At 38.2% G+C, this 22,072-nt stretch overlaps 1 protein-coding gene across 5 annotated transcripts in view; it reads right to left on the bottom strand.

Annotated features, from left to right (window-relative positions):
• Window positions 1–22,072, bottom strand: part of STXBP5L (syntaxin binding protein 5L) — a 4,174,867-nt gene that overhangs the window by 268,719 nt on the left and 3,884,076 nt on the right. For all 5 annotated transcript variants that reach the window (XM_044071514.1, XM_044071515.1, XM_044071517.1 and 2 more), the window contains one exon: window positions 4,250–4,489. In XM_044071514.1, the coding sequence (XP_043927449.1) occupies window positions 4,250–4,489 (240 nt within the window). The remainder of the gene's footprint in view (window positions 1–4,249; window positions 4,490–22,072) is intronic.

Below are 22,072 nucleotides of genomic sequence, written 5' to 3'. Positions count from 1 at the left end.
ACTCAGCCTTAAGCTTCAAAAAATTAGATATGGAAACTACATTATTTAATCCAGGTGGGCTTGTAGCATTAACCCTAAGTTGCCACATAAGCTCCTTATATTCAAGAAATAAATCTACTGGCCCACCTCAATTGTTGTGGTCCACTTAATCAATAGCAGAAAATTTGAAATAATGACCGGGAAAATTGTTAAGGTGTTTTGCTAGAGCATTATTAGGGTTTTGCTTTTGTATATCATACAGGTGCTGGTAAATACATTTCCTAAATTCATTGATCGTCTTGCCTATATAAAAACTACCACAGCACTGGCACACAGCAATATATACAATGATTTTACTACAACAATTATATTTATAATTAAGACTGATCTTTCCAAATCCTGGAATCCTGACCCTTTCCCCCTCCAAAATGTACTGGCATTGCAAATAAAGCCCACACTTTGCCATCTTACCCTTTTTGCAACTTTTATTTTCTTTGCTCCTTTCTAGCATGTTTTTAAAACACAAATCTTTCTTGTAGACTATGGTGGGCTTTTCCCCCATCTTCCTTATATATTCTTCAGTTCTAAAAATAAACCAATTCTTGATAAGAATGTCTTTGATACTATAAAATTGTGGATTATATCTCAATATCATTGCGTTGCTAAAAGATTTAATTCTAGTTCCTTCTAGGTCCCTAGATATATTAGCTTCATTGGGGGGGGGCACAGACTTCTCCATCCATTCCTAATAATGGAGCAAAATGCCCTGCAATCCTTTTATTTGTTACTTCCTGAAGAATTGGATCCATGAAAGCGGCTGGGTAACCCCTCCTCCCAACATTTCCTTCAAGACATCTCTTTCTTTATAAAATGTATGTATATCACTTACCATGCATGCTAACCGCACGCACTGACCTTTGACTAATGACTTTTTTTGATATACAGGGTGCCCACTCTCAAAATGTAAAACAGAGTTGAAATAGGTCGGTTTTCTATATAGTGTAGATGCAAAATCTTGGAGAGTCTTGTCTTTAATAATGGAAATGTCTAAGAAGTAGATAACCTCATGATCCGTCTCCATAGTAAAATGGAGAAATGAGGTACTAGAGTTAAGGAACTGAAACAATTCCCCAAACTCTTCATCTCTACCTTCCCAGAAGATTAATATATTATTCAGGTAGCGGCCAAAAAAATTTGCAAAATCTAAATAGTTCAGAGGGAAAAACTGTGGTCAATTCCCATTGGGTCAAAACTATATTTGCAAGAATGGGGGCACAAGCGGGTCCCATAGCAATACCTGTTTTTTTGCCTGAACAACTGATTATCAAAAGTGATATAGTTGTTTTCCAATATCAACTCCATTAATGTCCTGAACATCAGGATTCTGGAATGCCCTAAGCTGGTATGAGCACATAAGAAATCACAGAACATCTCAATTCCCTCATCATGTGGTATCACATTAAACAAGTCTTTCACATCAGTGGTGACCAGTATCAAATTATCATGATATAGATCCTTATTAATTTTTTGTAAACAGTCCCAGGAATCCTTAATAAGATGTTGAAACTTTTGAAGAAATATTTTTAAATGAAAGTCCACAAAATTGGCCATAGTCAGGATCCTAGATGCCTTGGCATCTACGATGGGTCTAAGGGGGGGGGGGTTACTATTGCTCTTGTGGATCTTAGGTATACAGAAGATTGTTGGTATCCGTGGGTTTGTCTGCAATAAATGGTATAGTTCAGTACTTGTAATCTGAAAATTAAATAGCAAATCATTCAGTGCGATGCCAGTATGCCTATAGGCTATACTAAGCTTGTTTAAAGAAACTTCCTCATAGCCTTCACCATACAAGAATACCAACATCTTGTCCACATACAGCTGTTGATCCATAACAAGAAGTCCATCCCCTTTATCTGGTTGCAAAACCCTGATGAACTTGTTACAAATGCAATTCAAAAGAGTGGATTCACTCTCAGTCAGATTTGAAATATTGATTGTTTTTTACTCAAAAGTTCCCTGATGTCATTCATGCACATGATTTCAAAAACCTGAAGAATTGGGTGCAATGGGGGGTTAAAGAAACTGAGTTTTTTTACATTCAAATATAGAGTGGGTAAGGTCCTCTCTTTCAAATACAAAACAAAAATTAAGCTTTCTGATATATAATTTAAAGTCCAATAACACCTTCTCAATGTTGGCTTTCTGTGTAGGTACGAAACTGAGCCCTTCTGAAACAGATTGGCCCATTCATTAGTAACAGTGTGACTACTCAACTTATATATTTTAAAGTCAGAATACTCACTATAAATGATGCAACAAGATTCAGTGTCACTCATAACAACACTGTCAGCTGTGTTACACATCAATGTCATCTCCACTCTCTGCCCCTCCCCGAGGAGTGGCCCTAGGTGAACTGGTGCCCTAGGCAAAAAGGCTCCATGGCACCCCACAACACTATCTGGTGCCCCCATCGTGGTCTACCTACACTAAATAAATACTGGAAAAGTGCCCCTGCTAGACCGGCACCCTAGCCGGCCACCTAGTTTGGCCTATGCCTAAGGTCGGCAATGCCCTCCCCCTCCCTGACCACCTCCCCCGAAATACAATCCCTTGATTGTAAATGTTGCCATGTGTCCTCTGGTTTGTCCAGGTATTGTTGGACTCTTGTTGTCTTTGGTTGTGTAACCTTTCCGATCTCCTGACGGTTACCCCTAAACCGAGAGCTTCATCATTATTGTCATCCTGTAAATCGATCCCTTCATTATACTCAAGAGACATGCCCTTCCTCAGTACTTAAATTAGGCCCATCCTACAGTCTTCCAAGACTGGTTCCTTTTGGTAAAGGAAATGCATTGCCAGCGTTGTACTCTAACCTATCTCTTTCCAGTTTTTTTACTTTTTTTATTCTTTATGTTGACAGTGACTCTGCCCATGTTAATAGACAGTGCCCTGTATTCATCAAGTTTAAAACTGTAGCACAAGTCACTTTTAATATGCTCATTTAAAGTATTTACTGTCTCTTTCAAAATGTTTAACTAAAATGCATTTAGGATAACAATCTTTGTAATATGCTATTATATTTTAAATATTCTTATTCAGTAAGAGTGGTTCATAACATTTAGCAATTCACTCATTGTTCATGCACCCAAAACTATCTAGCAGACAAAGAAAAATACAAAAAACAAATGATCAGAGGTTTCCATTTCTTGAAAAATTAAAAATAAACATAATAAAATGGTCATCAGCTAATCTTGGTGAAGCTGAAAATCGTAAAGCTTGTGTTTAAGTGTCTATGCTTAAATCATTCTGGACAGGCATACCATTTCACTAGGATATTGTCTCACAGTACTACATGAGTGTAACTATCTCACACAATTCAGTATAAGGCACATGAATCTCCTACCTGCATCTACTTATCCCGATGGAAGCTTTCTAAGGAATCATTAGAATAATTTTATCTCTGAAGGGAAGGCATAAGAAGAAGCTACCACATACACTGTTAAACACAAAAACACACAGCCTTTAGCAAAACACTGCTGGCATATCAGCCTCTTCACTGAAGAACTACTGTGACATGGGCAAGATGACTTTCTTTCAGCCAAAGTGATTATATGTATTCAGGCATTTAGATGTCATGCCTTCTAGTACTTAAACATACTAAACAGGCTATCTCCTTTTGTAGAATCTGAATGCAAATGGATATTACTTTTCATCTTTTGTCAGTCTTGATTTATCAGTCTGGACCTCGTGTTTTGATATCATGTATTAAAATGAGAATGTACAGTACAGCCTTCCCTTATTTTTAAGCACTTCTCTAAGCACACACTATTACAGTTTTATAGATATGGTGATTCATAATTTAAATTAACACATACATATACTAGATAAACATTTGTAGTGTATACACATACACAACAAAGACACACACACATAAACGCTCTGATAAGATACACAGTGAAACATGACTATGTGCTCAGGCAAGAATAAATAACTAAAATATTTAACTCTCTTTCACTGTAGCGGGCATGTGTTATAAACAAATGATAAAAAGGTTAAAAGCAACAGCCTTTAGCAATACGAGTTGTAATACATTTGATGTGACAAAAATTTGAAACTATTTCAGTCTATGGTAAAAATATAAGAAATTAGCTTTTGAACTGCATTGCTTTACTAGATCTAAACCAATGATAATTCTTGCTGTCATCACAGACATTGCCACTGTTATAGAACTTTAGTAAAAGATAACTAGATCACGGCTCTTTCTTACCGCTTGGAGACACCATGACTGGCTCGGTTTGCCTTTGTTCTTCTGTAGAAGGAAGGTTCAGCGTAATGAATAAAACCATACCAAGACTTGTTCCAACCCACAGGCATGGAGAGATGGTAGTGTCATTCTTGCATACATATGTTTCCATAAAGTAAAGGGCTGTAATCGCTTCCTTGGACTCCTTGTCAATGCTAGAAACACTTGAGCTCCTTGACCGGCTGAATGAGTTTTCTCGGCTTTCTGTACAAAGAAAACAAATTCTTAAAAGCAGTAACCTTTCAGAAATAAAAGCACGTAAGTACTGAGAATCAAGAAATAATGAGGATAAGTCTTGATGAGAATTAGGAAAATGTGTTCCTCCTGCAGTTAGACAATTATTTTTCAATTATGCAAATTACAAAATTGAAGCTATTGCTTTCATTATTTCTTTAGTAAACTTTTGATTGTAATACTGATGGGAACAAGGAAAATGTGTCATGAATAAATAATTCATATTGCTTTCAATGTGACTCTACTACTATATTACTGGGTTACACTTTAAATGTATGCCAGATGTTACTGCACTGGTTAAAAAAACAAAACATGTAAATGTATAATACTGAACAACGATATTCTTTTTATTCCCTTAATATAGCATGGAATTAGCCAGACCATTATCTGGTACATTGTTCTGTAGTTTGAATCAGGCAGGGAATTAAAGGGCAGGTTAATATTTATCTTTTGAATTAGGAGTTTAGCATCCATGTATAAATGTCCTTAGATTAAGCAACACAATTTCAAACCAGTTTTGTTACATATTAATTATGTATCATGTCTACTTGTGAATAATGCAGGGTTTATGCCCCACCTGGTACGAGATAGTCATGAAGATGAAGCTCATCTCTCCAGACAAAACAAACCATCTGTGGTCAAATTTACACTACCCAGGCATGATATATTACTATAATGTACAGTGAAAGTATAACAAGGAATGCCTTAGCTTATTTTCTTTTTTATTTTAACTTTTTTAGTATTTTTTGTGTTTTCCCCATTAGTTTGGGAATTATAAGTGTGCTGACATCTACTGGCTGAGTGAACAAAAGTAGATTTGGTTCATTGCTGTTGAGTGTCATCTTTATTTATGTAGACAATTAAAAATGCAAGGCACTGTAATGCTGCAATAATATTCCTGAATTTACTATCGTACTACTAAGAATTATAATTTATATGTGATATTTCCTTTCTTGCTAGCAGAAAGTTTCATCTTTATTTCTACATATCTGTTATTACAGGGTATCACATTTCTCTCAAATAACCCTGATTTCTAGTGATTTCTCTTGACTTTGCATCAGAATTTTAGTCTTACTTGATTATTTTTGGATTTGTCCCTGATTCTATTGATAAGCAGGCATGTGACACATAGGATGCCGGGCAAGCTAGTAATCATAATGCACACTAGATACCATAATGACAGCTAGTGATTTTTCTTTGTGAAATCTGAATATCAGCTGTCTGCAATAAATGCTTGTTGTAGAGGGTGTGTTATGTGCTATTTCCAAGAATAATGTGATTGCACTGCAGTAACTTCTGATATAAACATAATGTTCTGAGTAGTAGCACTGTGTTTCATTTTATTGTAAATATTATTTTCTGGGTAGCATGGCACTGTATTTCATTTTACTGTAAACACTACTTTGTAAAACTACATCACTGTATTTCATTTTATAGTAAATAATGTTTTGTGACTATCACAGCATTGCATTTAATTTCACAGTAAACACTCTATTTTCTAAGTATCATAGCACTGCATTTCATTTTATTAGTTTAGATTATATATAGCAAAACTAAGCAAAAATGTTTTTTTTGGAATTGCTTGGCTCACCATAGTAGCCTTCGGTTCATGTGCAGCTAGCTTTAGGACTGATTAAATAATTCAATTACAGAAAACAAGGTAAAGAAGATGTCAAGTCAGTGTAAAGTATCCAGAAAGCTTGTGTATGTTGTAAAGACGGGCATTGTAAAATTATTTAAAAATTGGGGATAAGGTGTATGTCAAATGTTTCTTTTTAATCACGGCAGAAGATAGCTGCATTAGTTGCAAACCAAACAGGTATTAGTAATTAACAGTTCTTCACATTATATAAGTGTTAAACAGCTTGGGGAAAGGATTTGGTCGGTATTAGGAATTAATTATGTGTGTATATGTATATGATATACATATATATATATATATATATATATATATATATATATATATATATATATATATGTGTGTGTGTGTGTGTGTATGTGTGTGTGTGTGTGTGTATTCCATACATTTGGTTGAATTACACTTAGTTGAAAATTATTCCAGGCATTTCACTTGACTGAAAGCTCACTTGACCGAAAGCTCACTTGGTCAAAGTTCATTTGGTTGAAAATGGAATATAGCCCCTGCCCCACTGCAGTGCAACCCTGGAGTGAGAATATTAAATAAGGGGGTGTGTGGGGGCACAGCCTCCCATATTGGGGGGTGTGGGGGCATAGCCCCCCACATTATGCCAATAGTTTTTATTATATATATATATATATATATATATATATATATATATATATATATATATATCAATGCATTTAAAATTATGTGGGGGGCTGTGCCCCCCACACCCCCCTTATTTAATATTCTCAATCCAGGGTTACACTGCAGTGGGGCAGGGGCTATATTCCATTTTCGACCAAATGAACTTTGACCAAGTGAGCTTTCAGTGAAGTGCAATGCCTGGTATCATTTTCAACTAAGTGTAATTCGACCAAATGTATGGAATCCATATATATATATATATATGTGCACAGAAAGCTTGAGGTTTAGGGATACTGTTTATTTAGGTATTGCCATTGACATTTTACAGGAATGTATCTGCCTAAAAGCACAACAAAGTAAACAGCGGCTGTACTTTTTGTCTTTCATTGCTACAGTGTTTTGTGTTTCTGCAATTTATTTCTCCGGAGAATGCTCTGTTTACAGTGACCCCACTGACTGGTGTTGCCCAACTGGCATTTACATTTTCAAATAAAAATGAGCCTCCATTGTATAATTTAAAACAATGAATGTACTTTTACATTAAATAATATACTTCATACAATATATGTACTGAGTCTGTCTATAGCCATGTCCATTCATTTCTAGTAAAATAATGCTGTTTGTTGTCCTTTTCATTCTGGTTGTAGGTGAGCCAATGTTTTGCATTTCAATCATTCCAGACATGACCTTCTGCACTTGTTAAATTATATGTTTATATACAAAATAATAACAACAAACTCTAGAGGTATCCAAATATCTATATTTAAAGTGTCCAACAATAATGAATATGGATGTGACACATTGACATTTCAAATACTGCACAATACATACTATGCACTCTTGTTCAGCCATGAACCTCATATTATAATGCTGTCTGCATGCTTAATGAATAAATTAGACTTCCTCCCTGGTGGTGTAAATTAGACCTTCTGAGTGGCAGTACCTATATGAATATAAACTGCAGATGGCCCTGCACAGAACTCTGCCAGAAGTACATAATATGAAGGAAAGCTTATGTTTATAGTCTTTCATACAAACAGCAGTACTTATTACCTTGGGTCCTGAACCTCCAGCAGTGTACGATGGAACATTCACTGAACAGTGTAACCCAATCTACCAAAACATACCATGTAAGGTAAAAATAATTACCCAGCCACACCCCTTCACCTCCCCTAATACTGACAGTTAAAGATTACTACCCAGGAAACTCCCTTCCATCTCCCACAATGTTGACAGTAATACTTTTTGTCCAGGGGACACTACCTCCCAATGCTTCTAAAGTCAGCATGAATGCTAACTTTCCAGAAGAGTCCTACTCATACCTATGCAAATGTTGACAGTAATGCTCATTGTTTAGGGACCCCTTCCTATCTACATAGAAAACAACAGTCGTCACTGTCCATATGAACTTCTCTTCTACCACCCACAAAATAATCCTGATAGTTCTTCATTGAATCACTATGGCATGCCAATACAAGGCACCAGAGCTATGCCTTAATTTTATATTTATCCTCTTTTCATTCTGTTTTATTTTCTTTTACCAGTAATGCCCAGATAGGTATAATTACATTTACAAAGTATGCATACAAAAAAAAAAACTCCAATGAAAACATAGCAGAATACTCAATAATAAGGACATAAAAGTAGAGTAGTTGTAACTAAAAAGGGTCTAACTATAGTATACTTAATATTTTTTTTATTTACATTTTAACTGGGCTGCCCTATAGGTAAGACCTTCTTTCGCTAAGTGGTATTCCAGATATAAAGGCTCTTTATCTCATCACGAAGACAATTTTTTACAATATACATTACATGTGTAACATACAAATATGATTACAAGCATCATCCATACAATTTTAAATATAAAAGATTAAAATGGGCTTATAAGCAAAAACAGCAGTGGTGCAGTGGTGCAGCAGTAGTGTTGTCGCCTCACAGCAAGAGTTTCTCCGGTTCAATTCTCAGCTGGGTTGCTTTCTGTGTGGAGTCTGCATGTCCTCCCTGTGTACATGTGAGTCTCCTCTGGGTGCTCTGGTTTCCTCCCACATTATAAAGACATGTGTCTGGAGCGTTTCTGCCTGGGCCTCTGCTGAAAATTGGATTTGTTCCAATTTGGACTTTCCCGGTTAACAAATGTTAAATAAATAACAGATATATACCTACAGCATTTGGTTAAACTTGAAAGGATATTTACTATTGAATAAATTTTGTAAATGTTGCAATTTGTTACTAAAAAGAGGTGCAGTGTTATAACTGAATACTATATAAAAGTATTATTTAAAGTGGAAGAGAAGCTGAGGAAAAATAAGAAGAAAACAGGCAAAGAAAGAGGGATAAAGGGAGGAGATTATGAAAGCATTTGTGAAAAGCTATAGGAACTGTGGTAATTAATGGTGAAGGGTGGCGGGTAACAGTGAAGGTGCAGATTAATGGTGAAGGGTGGTGGGTAACTGTGAAGGTACTGATTAATGGTGACAGGTAGTTTGTAACAGTGAAGGTGCAGATTAATGGTGATGCATGGTGGGTAACAGTGAAGGTGCAGATTAATGGTGAAGGGTGGTGGGTAACAGTGAAGGCACAGATTAATGGTGATGCATGTTGGGTAACAATGAAGGTGCAGATTAATGGTGATGCATGGTGGGTAACAGTGAAGGTGCAGTGCACTGATGGGAAATGAACAGTCAATAACAGAAGGAGTGGATGAAGCACTGTGAGGGCAAGAAATAATCAGTAGAAGGAAGGCTGGAAGAAACATGCTGTAGGTAGAGAGGGAGAAAAAGATGAATAAAGAAGATTGGGTGAGTGATAGAAAAGAGGACGGGTAGAGTGTTAAGGAGTAGGAGACTGGAGGAGAGAGGTTTTGAAAAAAATAGGAAGAGATGTGAGAGGTAGGAGGAAATGGCAACTAAGAAAACAGGTAGAATAGACATTTTAGCACGACAACAAGGCTAAGTGAGATCTGGCATCTTAAATCAGGGCATAAGATACCAAGTGACATCACAGGTGCAAAGTGCTGCTTGATGAGTTGTCTAAAAGGTAATAAGAAAAATACAGTTTGGAATGACAGAAGGTAGTGAATGTCATTGATTTAAGCTAATATGATTCAGTTAGACTGCATAACTAGCCACCTAAATAGGATCATAGGAGATTTCTAGGCTATTGACCCAGAAGTAATTTTAAGCCTAGCCTTTTCAACCCAATGTAATACTACAGAGGTACTAGTCAATATCCAAGACTGCATTTAGTGATGACTGCCCATGTCCAGGAAGGTTGTGGGTGCTATCCCTTGTAAGAATTTATGGTACTCCTTCCACTCGTCCAGGTTCCTCTTGAACAGTATCATAGAGGTGCTCTGTTTCACATGAATAGGTAGCCTGTTCCAAAGACGTGGCAGTCACTGGGAGATAAATCTGTCCATCCAGCAAGTCCTATTTAAGAAGCAGGCCATGTTTATGTCCCTGGAATGTGCAGCCCTAGACCCATATGATTTATGGATATGAAGAAAGTTCATTAGGTTTGTGTCTTGGGTTGCTCTGGAGCCCAGGAATAAGTCTCCCTTAACAAGTCTATACGATACAGAGTATAGCGACAGGGACTTTAGTCAGTCCATGTAAGGCACTTGCTGGAGGCCTTTGATCTTCTTTTTTAGAAACCTCTGAGGTCTCTCTAATTGCTGCAGGTGCTTACTATGGTACATACCAAATGGAGCATTATACTCAATTATGGGTCAGATAAGTGCCGTGTATAGAGGGTTCATAACCTCTTTTGCTCTTGAGGTGATGCCTTTACTAATCAAGTGAGCTATGTGGAAAGTTTTCCTTACAATGGTAGACACATGGTGGCCGAAGTTAAGGCCGCGGTCAACCTGTGATCCCAGGTCCCTTACCACTTCATACATACTTAGGCTATTGTTGTTCATTTGATAGTGTGAAGGGACATTGCTTGTGCCAAAGGGAATGATGATGCATTTCTTTGCAGTCTGTTTGAGACCGTGACTGATGCACCAGTTGTTGGGCTGTGTGAGACCCTCCTGGAGTATACTAACATCATTTGGGGATTCAATGATTGCACTTAGTTTGTAGTCATCTGCAAACTTGGTCAGCCACAACCCTTTAGTCTTGACTTGAAAATTTGAGAAGTATATACCAAACAGTAGGGGGCTCACCACTGACCCCTGTGACACCCTGCTGGCAACAGGTCTGCTGGCTGATGTGGAGTCATCCCCTTTGAAAGAGTGTGTCTGGTTTGTGAGCCAGTTGGCAACCCATCTTACAATGAAGGGGTTTACATTCAGTTTGCTAAGTTTATCTGTAATGCCCGAATGTGGGATTGCATTGAAAGCTTTTGCCAAGTCAAGTTATGCTGTGTGCACAGGTTTGCCCTCATCAATGGCCATGGTCACGCTTTCAAAGAAGTCCACCAGATTTGACAGGTAGGATCTGCCCTTGACAAAACCGAATTGGGTAGGATCCAGTGTTTGGAGGTCACCTATGTCTATATTTATGAGGTTCATTATGCTACATTCCATGGCCTTACAGATGATGCTAGTCAGGCTTATGGGTCTGTAATTCTCTGGGTCTGTTTCTAGGACACCTTTGTGCAGGGGAATAACTGTACCTGTTCTCCATTCTGCAGGAACAAAGTCTGTGGTTAGGCTATGCTTGAAAAGGGTACTTAGTGGTGATACTAGTTCATGTTTTAGCCTGGGATGTCATCTGGTCCTATAGAGACCATATTCTTTGCTTTGGACAGGGCTTTGAGGACCTGCTCTTCAGATATGTAAGGTGAGGGGGAGTTTGGGGGAGGGTTTGTTGTAAGTTAGATTTAGTGAAAATTTGACTCCCTTATCCCTCCTATCGGCTAGCAGGTTTGCTACCTCTGTGGAGTCAGTGTGTGTGATAGCATTGGCCACCCGGTCTGCACACACTGTCCTACCCTTTAGGTTATGTACATAGCTGTAAAAGGCCTTATGGTTATCCTTGGCAGTACTTGCTAGGTTTCTCTGAAAGGAGCATTGGAGGATTTGACAAATTGTCATATTTGCCTGTTAAGGATGAGGAGGGTGCTTTGCCATTGTTGGCTCCTTGTCTTTGTTTTCTTAGACAGCAACATTTTGCATTTATTGTTGACTTTGTTGATGATGGAAGTCCACCATGGTAGCTTGATTTTACTTGGGGCTCTGTCTTTCATTCTCTCTGGTACCGCAGAATTTACACACTTATGCTAGTGTTTGTACAGGGCTTTAGTGTACGTTTCAGCGAAGTTACCACTTTCAGGTTGAGGTGGGGCTTGGAATGCATTTACACCTTCACCTACGAGGCTATAGTTTGCCTTGGTGAAGTTTGTTAGTCTGATTTCACCCTTTGTGAGTTCTGATCAATGGTGGGTTCTTATCCATACATCCAATATGATCTGGTAAGAAGCAGAATGCAGGCTATACAATCATACAAGTAAAAATTGTGAGTGTGCCTGAATGCCGGAATACCTTGGAAATACTGGATATTTTGTCATTGTGTGTGTGTGTGTGTGTGTGTGTGTGTGTGTGTGTGTGTGTGTGTGTGTGTGTGTGTGTGTGTGTGTGTGTTGTCACACTAAGCTTAGGCTTGGGGTTAGTGTAAGTTGTGCATGTCTTGTTTAGCCTTAGGGCTAGTGATAGGGTTATGGTTAGCTTCATGGTTATGGATGAAGTTGGCATTAGAGTTAAGGCTATCATTCCAGACAGGGTCATCACACAGGAATAAAGTGGTGCTGGGGTAGGGCAAGTGAAGTAGCAAAGTCTGGCATAACAAACTGTAACAGGATTACAAATTCTTAAGCTGTTATGACAGGTAGGGAGCTAGGGAGATGACTGGGCTGGTTTTGATTACCTGGATTAAGAAATTACTTTCTAACAGAAGAAGATCATAGGGTCTTGCAGTTCTGTAGTGCTAAACGGTGAACAGAGTTTCAGTGATATGGATGATTTTCTAGAAAGTATCTGATTATCTAGTTTATTTAGCGATTTGGAAATATCCCTAAAAGTTTAATATTTGGGTAAAGTTATTTGAAATATTTAAGTGGATGGACATGAAATAGAAATCAAAGTTTTATGTACTTACCAGAACGATAGTCATGTTGTCTGATTTTTTTCCATCTCAGCAATGGGTTATCAGATCTGTCTGAATTTGACCTATGCACTTATCATGAAGATCTTTGGTTCTAGGGTACTGACTCCTCTTCTACCCATATTTTGCTGATCTCCACCTTAGTACCTCAGACGAAGTATGCCCCCATTAGACAGGATAGGCATATCTAGAGTAAAACATGCATATATCAACCATATATGCTCTGTCCAACACTGATATTGTAATATAGGAAAACCCTGCTGGGATATGAGAAATAGTAAGGGCTGCTAATAGACAGAATATACCAGAAAAAAACACAGTCCTCAGATGCCTAGTTCTGAATGGGAGGATGAAGTGGATAAAAATCAGACAACATGTATCTATTGTTACAGTAAGTACCTAACTTTGGTATCCAGTGTTGTCTATTTTGATCTGATTCAACAATGAGATAGATTCCTAAGCATATGGACCCTGGTGGTAACAAGGAAGGAAATGCATAAGGATGATGGAGATAAAGGAAGAATGTGATCGAGATTGTTCATTGGTAACAAGGAAGGAAATGCCTGAGGATGATGGAGATAAAGGAAGAATGTGATCGAGATTGTTCATTAGTAACAAAGAAGGAAATGCCTGAGGAGGATGGAGATAAAGGAAGAATGTGATCAAGATTGTTCATTGGTAACAAGGAAGGAAACACTCTGGCCCCTGCTTTGCCCAGTTTGGTTTTTGAGAATGCCACAAGCAACTGGTCTGATTTTCTTCAGGGTTTGGTCCTATGAAGATAGAATCTCAGCTGGTGATGAACTTCTTGCATGTAAAGCATGTATTCATCTTTGTTTGAAAATCTTGGGGAACAGATGGTAAATTTATTGACTGATTTAAATTAATTTCGGATGTCACCATAGGAAGGAAAGGTGCATTAGTCCTTAAGGAAACCCTGTCCTTGTGAAAGACCAAATATGGGGGGGGGGGGGGTGCAGTGCACAAAAGTGCTTGTAGCTCTGAAATTTGTCTGGCTGAAGTAACTGATGCTCAAAGGGTGGGCAAACCCATGCTTATAACATGATGGTAATATCCCAATTGGGAGAACAGATCTCTGATAGAAGGTCGTAGAAGAAAGTTTCCTTTCAAAAAGGCTTTAGAGATTCTTAAGAAAGTTATAGAACTATCATTCTGGCCAATGTGGAATCTAGAGATAGGTGCCATTTGCACTTTTACATTTGAATAACTGGATCTGTTGTAGAAAAGTTCTGACACAAATTCTAAAATGAAATGAATAAGAGCAGAGAACCTTTGGACACTGGCCAAATGGAGAATCTCTTCCACTTGCTATGGTATATTTTGAAGTGGTTCACTTTTGAGATGCGGAAATGATCTGAACAACTGAAGCGGGAAGCCTGGAGTCTCTGGCTAATATTAGAACTGGAGGAACCAGGAAGGTGATTTTGTGGTTCTCCTGCCTGAAGGAGTCAGTCCAGATGGATGTGTTAAACATTTAGATAATGGTCTTGCATCCAAGGAGGATGTACTAGCAGAGGCAGTAAGAATGGAAACCACATTTTTTAAGCCAGAAATGGGAAATGAGGATTGCAATACCCTTATGTATTCTCACTTTCTGTATGAACTTGTTTATTAAGGGCAAAGGAAGAAAAGCATAAAGAAAATCTGGGGGCAAGTGTGGACTAGAGCATCCCTCAGTTACTGTCCCTGTGGTGGGATCAGGACAAAGTAACTACTCCACTTGTTGATTAGGTGGGATGCAAACAAGACTGAAGCAAGGTTGGCCTAATGGCTTAAAATAATTTATCAATGCTGTATTGAGGGTTCACTTGTGACACATCAAGACAGACCTGCTCATCTTGTCCGCCTGTACACTGGAAGACCCAAGGATATGCATTTCTATTAGAAAGCTTTGAGAAGACATTGCCTATTGGCAAACTCTCATGGTTTCTTAACACAGGGCATAACAGTGAGTTCCTCCTTGTTTGCTGATGTACCAACAACTGACATATTCTCCATATATACTGATATCATAACTCTGGGAAGGGCATCCTGAAATGCCTGCAGTGCTAGGAGGACTGCCCTCATCTCCAGGTCACTGATGTGAAGATTGGCCTCTGTGTGTGAGACCAAGTGCCCTGGACTTTCTTCCCCTAAAAATCGTCCCCCACCCTAGAAGAGATGAAATGCCAAAGGGGGGTCTGTAAGGAATGGGCATCCTTGTACTACCAAATGAGACTCTATCCACCAGGATATGTAGTACCTACAAATTGGAGTGAGTCAAATCTTGGTAAGAAGTGAATGATAAAATTGGGATCACTCTACTGCTAGGGGCCACTGAAGTATGCTAATTAAAAATCTGGCCAATGGGACCATGAGAATTGTGGAAGCCATTAGACCCAGAAGATGTAGAGTTAATCTTATGGAGAGGACTGGTAAAGAACCTGAGTGGCAGTGATGCACAAGGACAGAAGCATGGAGTTGGGAGCTGAGTGATCTGCAAGCTTGTGTCCATGTGGCATCCAATAAATTCTACCTACTAAGTAGGCGTAAGATGACTTTTAGTGAGACTGATCATGAGATTTAGGTCTTGCAGCAGTTAGAGCAGAAGGCCCTGATGGTTTAGCAATATGTTGCTGGAGGTAACAGTCAGAAACCAGTCATCAATGTAAGGGAAGACATGGATCTCCCACAGGTGAAGGTGCACTGGTTCCACTGCCATTACCTTGGTAAACACCCTGATGGCTGTGGTGTGACTGAATGGCAAGGCTCAAAATTGGTAATGATTAGGTCCCAGCCAGAAATGGAGAAATCTCCTAGAATGCTTGTCTACTTTGATATGGTAGTAAGCATCTTTGAGATCTATGGAGCACATCCAATTGTCCTTCCTCAGCAGAGGCAAAATGGACTGAAGTGTGACCATCTGGAATTTTGTCTGTGTTACATACTGATTTAAATTACTCAGATCCAGTACGGGCCTGAGGTCCCCTGTTTTCTTGGGCACTAAAAAGAACCTCGTGTACACTCCAGATTCTAGCTGGTGTTTGGGGATTGGCTGGATGACTCTTTATTCTAGCAGCTTGGAGATCTCTGCTGCTGCGAATTCCCATTGACGGGGTGAAACATTGAGAATTTTCTTCTTCTTGATGGGAGGAAGGGAAAATGCTATCGGATAGACTATGGAAATTATGTTTAGCACCCAGGAATCTGGAGATTTGTTTTGCCAAGCTTGTGGGTGCAAAGGCAAGTTCCCCCAACTGCCTCCAGAGTGTAGCAGGTGGGCAATGAAAGGGCTTTTCACTAAAGGGGCTGCAAAAGGTCTGGTTTTGCAGTCTGCCTCTGCCTCTCAGGTGAAGTCCGTTGTTGAAACCTCTTCCTCTGCACACATAAGGAATGCAGGTCATAGGGAGGGAGCTTTTCCTGCACTCTGTACATTTTTAAACCCTTGCCCATCAGTCATGACTCAAAACTGCCAAGGTAGGAACACTGACACAATACTTGTCTGTTAAGTACTAAACGCTTAAGTAAATTTGTAAGATCTATCTGCCTAAGAAAAGCACAGCACCCTATAAACAACCCTGTACTAAGACATTAACACTAACTATATCTATAACTGTACATATATATATATATATATATATATATATATATATATATATATATATATATATATGGGTCTTCTTTGAATTATCGGATTTACATTTTATCGAAATTTAAACCATTGAGATGAGTACTTCAAAACTGGACATCGCTGAACCTTCATTTTGCCGAAGTTTAATTCAACAAAACACAAGCTGTTACAACAAAACCAAAAAAATATACATTTTCTTACATTTTTGCAGGAGGGCAAAGCCCCTTGCACCCCCCACACCCTCCATCAAATTATACAGACCAACTACAAGATCACACTACAGTGAGGTAAAGGGTACATTTCTGATCTTCACTGTACCACGATCTCCATTCAGAAGCTCCGAGCACTTTGAGACATGGGTTCTATTGATGTAAACTTTGGCAAAGTGAAAGTTCATTGAATCCATTTTCGCAGTACTCGTCTCACTGGTTTAAATTTAATAAAAAAATCTAAACTATTTATCTAGAGAAAACACACAGCGCATTCTGTAAACAATCGTATACAATACCTAACTAATGCTAATCCTACAATCCTAAGTAAGAGATCATTTTAATAAAACTAGCTAGAGAGAAAAACTTCTCTTCATAGAGGAGGAGAAAGGTAACAGTGAAGTTTCAGTAAAACTGCAATAAGAAGGATATAGGTCTTAGGAGCCCCCAAAAATATGTTTGAATACTACAGGTAACAAATGAGATCTGAGGTATTGAGATTATGGAGTTGTGGGTAGAGGTGGAGCCAGAGCCCGGGAACCAAACAGCTTCAAGATCGATGCTGTGGTCAGATCTGGTCAGAGCCAACAACCCACTGTTGAATCAGATAAAAATAGACAACACTGAATTAATGTTTTATCTGTAGAAGGAAAGTAAGTTAGAGTTGTCCAGTCTGAAACATTTATCAATTATCTGAAAGCTTCAAAATAAATTCCTGTAGTTGGCAACTCGAACAGAAAACTGGGCTGCTTAGTAACCTCGGTTGGTGGCCATATGGCAGTGAAAGGAATGTGGCCATCTTTATCATGAGACTCTGGGCCACAGGAAATGAGGTTGGGTGTACAAATTAACACCAAGTAAAGTGTGAATTCTGATTGTTTTTAGGTTTATAGATTTAAGATTTAGAAATATTATTTTTGATTATAGTTGAAAAGACTCATAACAGTTGTAAACACAAGACATAAGTACTTAGCAAAGATAATTAGATGCATTAGTATAAATAGTTCTATTGTGTACATTAGAAGATAGACACTACATCTAGAATGGTTGGCATGGTGTGGTTGCATATTATTTTTCAGATTTTCTGTTGGGATTATATACTGAAATAATTAAACTTTCTCCTCTCATAATTTTATAAATTTATGTAGTATGTTATGAACATTTTAGTGACGTATATAAAGAAATGTAACTCTTCCAATATTTTTTGTGTAGTCTGTCACTCTAGTGCTTGGGCTATCTTGACAGGGTAATCTCACAGTTTAGAATCAATTTCATCAGCCAAGTTTCTTATAGGGCCACTATGTAAGGAGTATAGTATCGTATTTAAGCATGAAATTTAAATGTTTCATTACACAGATTATAGCAGAAGGCAAGTGATATTTTAAAATCACAGATTTTGTTCAACAGGCTACTTCATAGGTAATTACTAGGCTAGCAGTGGTCCATTTTAAGCCTAGCCAATTTCCTTTAAAAAGGCGAGAGTCAACCTGTGTACCTTATAACTGTGAAATATGCGCCCCCCCCCCCATGTTGAAGTTTTTTTTTTTTTTTCTGTAGGCCTGGGCTGTTTTGTTGTATTGAGGATTACAGTGTTCTGGCTGAGCTGGTTTTGTATTTAAGGAATGCAGCTATTGGAATTGTATTATTTTTGTACATCTAGTTATAATTATATTCCTACTGTGACTTGTTTAGGGGGTTTGATGTGAATTACATGTTGTGGGTGAGGTTTTGAGAATGGGAGTGAACACAGTGGGCCTTAGGTGAAGTGGAACCTTAGGCAAAGGGTTTCACGGTATAGAACTCTCATGTCCATTACTTCCTCCAAGCATAACTCTAGTGCGCCCACACTCCAGATGACTTTTTTCTTGTTTTCTATATTTTATTTTACCTTTCAGCTTTTTCCAGAACTTTCCTGCATCCTTTCAGCACACTCTAAGTGGCCAAGACCGCACTGTAATAACTGCAGAAGACATAATCAAATCAAGTCAACTATTTGTAAGCCTAGCCTTGGAGTTCTAGATAATCTGTGGAAAGAACTCCACTCTTTCTCTTCAACTTTGCCCTGCATCACTGGGGGGAGGGGGGAACTAAATTAAGCTGGGGGGTCTGAGGGCTGCTGGCTGCTAGGCCTTCAGAGCCCATGGGGTTCTAGATGTTCTTAAATGTATAATATTAGGACATTTTTCATCAATTTGATTCAATAATGGGCTAAACAAAAATCATGACTAGGGAAAAAATCAGCCTATTTTTTTCTTTCAAGGAGGAAATATTTTTTTTAGGTAGTTATTAGGCATGGGGTTCAGGATATCATTGAGGACACTAACCCAATTTCTGAATTACTCCAAAGCACTGTCTTGTTAAGTAACTTCTCAAGGTCACACAGTAGGCAAATGAAGGCTGAGATAATCAAACCCTGCACTACAGGAATCAGCTAGTTAACAGCTCATAGTCTATATCCTCTGTGCTGACTGCCATGAGTCCAAGTTCTTAATGTTCAAACCTGACAGAAGAATAGTTCCCATTAAACTGAGAATACAATGCTTGCAAGGATAAATAAATCATACCTAGGAAAAGTGCGTGCCTCCTACCTGTCAAAAAGACACCTTCTATGTATTCTGCAACACAACACTGTAGAAAGCACCTAAGTAGAAAATAGAACCACCAGCTAGTAATCCACAGGAATTTTATTTAAAACACACTCTGACGTCTCGGCTCCACAATCCTTCAAGGAGTGAAGGTTTGTGGAGCCGAGACATCAGAGTGTGTTTTAAATAAATTTCCTGTGGATTACTAGCTGGTGGTTCTTCCTTCTATGTATTTCTCTGGTATTAGATTGTGAAGAAAGTGAAGGAAAAAATGTCCACAGTCATATATTTAAAGTTGCTGCATACATACATACATACACACACTATGCATCCTCACCTCGTCATCCTTACCTTCAAAAGATAGCCACCTTCTGTGTACCCCTCTGACATTATATCGGGATAAAGGTTGAAGAACAAATAAAACACAGTCAAATATTACAACTTGCTTAGATATATATTCACAACATGCCTCTTTATCCCTACGCTAAAAATATAATCACCTATATACATGACTGATGCTTGACTGTGAACAAATTGAAAACAAAAGAACACTGACCCTAGTCAAACTTAAAAATAATGACCACATGGTCTACAGCCCCTATACAAGCTACATTGATCTTTTGCACACACTGCTGAGGTTTAATTTTGAGGAAAATTAAAGAAATGATGACTTCACTGTTCTAGCCCCAATATAAGCTATAGTGACGTGTACACACCTGAGCTTGATTATGAAGAAAGTTAAAAAAATAATGACCACACTGTTCTCAGCCTTCTGCTAACCTATATTAATCTTCTGCATGCACATTTGAGGTTTAATTGTGAGGAAAATAAAAAATAATAATAATAATAATAAAGACTATGCTGTCCCCAGCCAAATATACTTGTTGTAGTGACCATCTGAGCACACCGATGAGCAGGGCCAGTTTTAGATTAGAAGGCTCCAGGGAAGAAGAGCAGTAAGCTTGTGCCAAATTTCTACCCCTTCCTCTCTACCATCACTCCTTGTTCACTCTTCTGGCCTATTTCTTCCCCATCACTAGGGTAAGAGTCACTCGTGAGGGGCCATCATTCAGGCAGCTATCAGGGTGGTTCAGATTTTATCTGTATGCTATTCTATCCTCACATGTGACTGACAAAGTATCAGGGATTGAATGTGTAATGGGATGCAGTGAAGGGCACCTCTCTCTCCTTTGCACAAGGCCTTTCAAGAAGCTCTGCCATGCCCTGAAATGGTTTCCTCTGGTCTGTACCAGAGAAATCACACCACTTAATGCATCTCCCCCCCACATGAGAGGTCAGAAGGTCATACCCCTTTATCTGTCCCCCTCCCTCCCTGGCTCATCAGCTGCTGGAGCCAGTAACCGAACCCCAGATGTCTAGGAAATATTTAGGACTCTGTCCCTTTGTATCTTACAGCCAGGTACATGCTCTTATATTTCAAATGATTATTCTTCAAAGCAACTATGATAGGAACTGCCATGCTGATGTGATTTGTTTTATTTTACTTTGTATTGTTCCCATGATACAGTTTGCCTTCACATAAGATGACACAGCCTTTCCATAATAAACAAACTGCTTTTTTTTCTTTATTTAACTTCACTGACAGTACTGTGAATCACTGATTTCTTACACCATCTCTGGAAATTTTCTATTTTATTGAATTAACCTCATATTTAAACCTGCAGTTGCTAGGTAATTTCCACACCCTCTTACACACTCTGGTATAGATGTTAAGTTCCTATACAGGTCTTGCAGCTTTGCACATTCATTTATGACTACAGTCTTCCATGAACTGGTAAAGTAGATGAAAAGTTGCTTGTACTTCTTCATACTGGTCTTACATTTAGAGAATTACATGGATGAAAGTAACACATAGTCGACAAAGTCACAAAACCTAACAGTCTCTTGATAAAGTGCTGCAGTGCTATCTAGCCATGTTCTCCAAAAACTGATTCTTTTGGGAGAGGTTTTACTTCATAATAAATCTACTGACTTTAGTAACACACAATCTAGGGATATTAAACTACAGACAGTGACTAACAAAGAAAACTTAAAAAAAACCGTATGTCTAACTTATGTCATGCGTAGCAGATTATATTCTGAAATAACTTGAGGTCTGAATAGGGAAAAACATAAAGGGATCTGTGTTATCTATGGCAGATGGAATGGATCAAAGTTCTAAACGGTTTCTTGATACCAGACCACATCTAATTGATTTATTATAGGAAAAAATAAATAAAGTGAGGAAGAAGGTAACTGTATTAAAAGGGTTGAGTATTCCCTTACGAGTCAATCAAAGGTTACTTCTCTGAACTATCATATTCTGATCGATTACTTTGCAAACCTGAAATCTAATGAAGCAGACCTTCTAAAATTTATTGAACAATGTGTGTCTTTATACAATGGGTTAGAGGCATTTTGAAAATAAAGCATATAAAAAACTGTCAGAATAGCAATGAGACTGAAAGCTGTAAGCTACTAACTTACTTAATTTGATATTTGTGCATTTGAATTCTTCAGCCTCTACTTGCATACTGCAGACTGCATGAGTCATATAACTAGGCCAGTGTCCATGAAAAAAGGCATCTGCATCTAGCTAACCTTTGTTATTAATTAAGGAATCGATATAAAAATAATTAATAAGTTAACTAAATAATTAATTATGGACAGAAGCTCAGACACTTTACAATTTGCCTAATCGTTTTTTTTTTTTTTAGAAAATCACGGTAAGAAAGCAATGCAGATGGAGGATTAG

Source organism: Protopterus annectens, chromosome 5.part0, assembly GCF_019279795.1.
Source record: "Protopterus annectens isolate FY-2018-M chromosome 5.part0, PAN1.0, whole genome shotgun sequence".
NCBI classification, from domain to species: domain Eukaryota; kingdom Metazoa; phylum Chordata; order Ceratodontiformes; family Protopteridae; genus Protopterus; species Protopterus annectens.
This window is presented reverse-complemented; position numbering and strand designations above follow the sequence as displayed.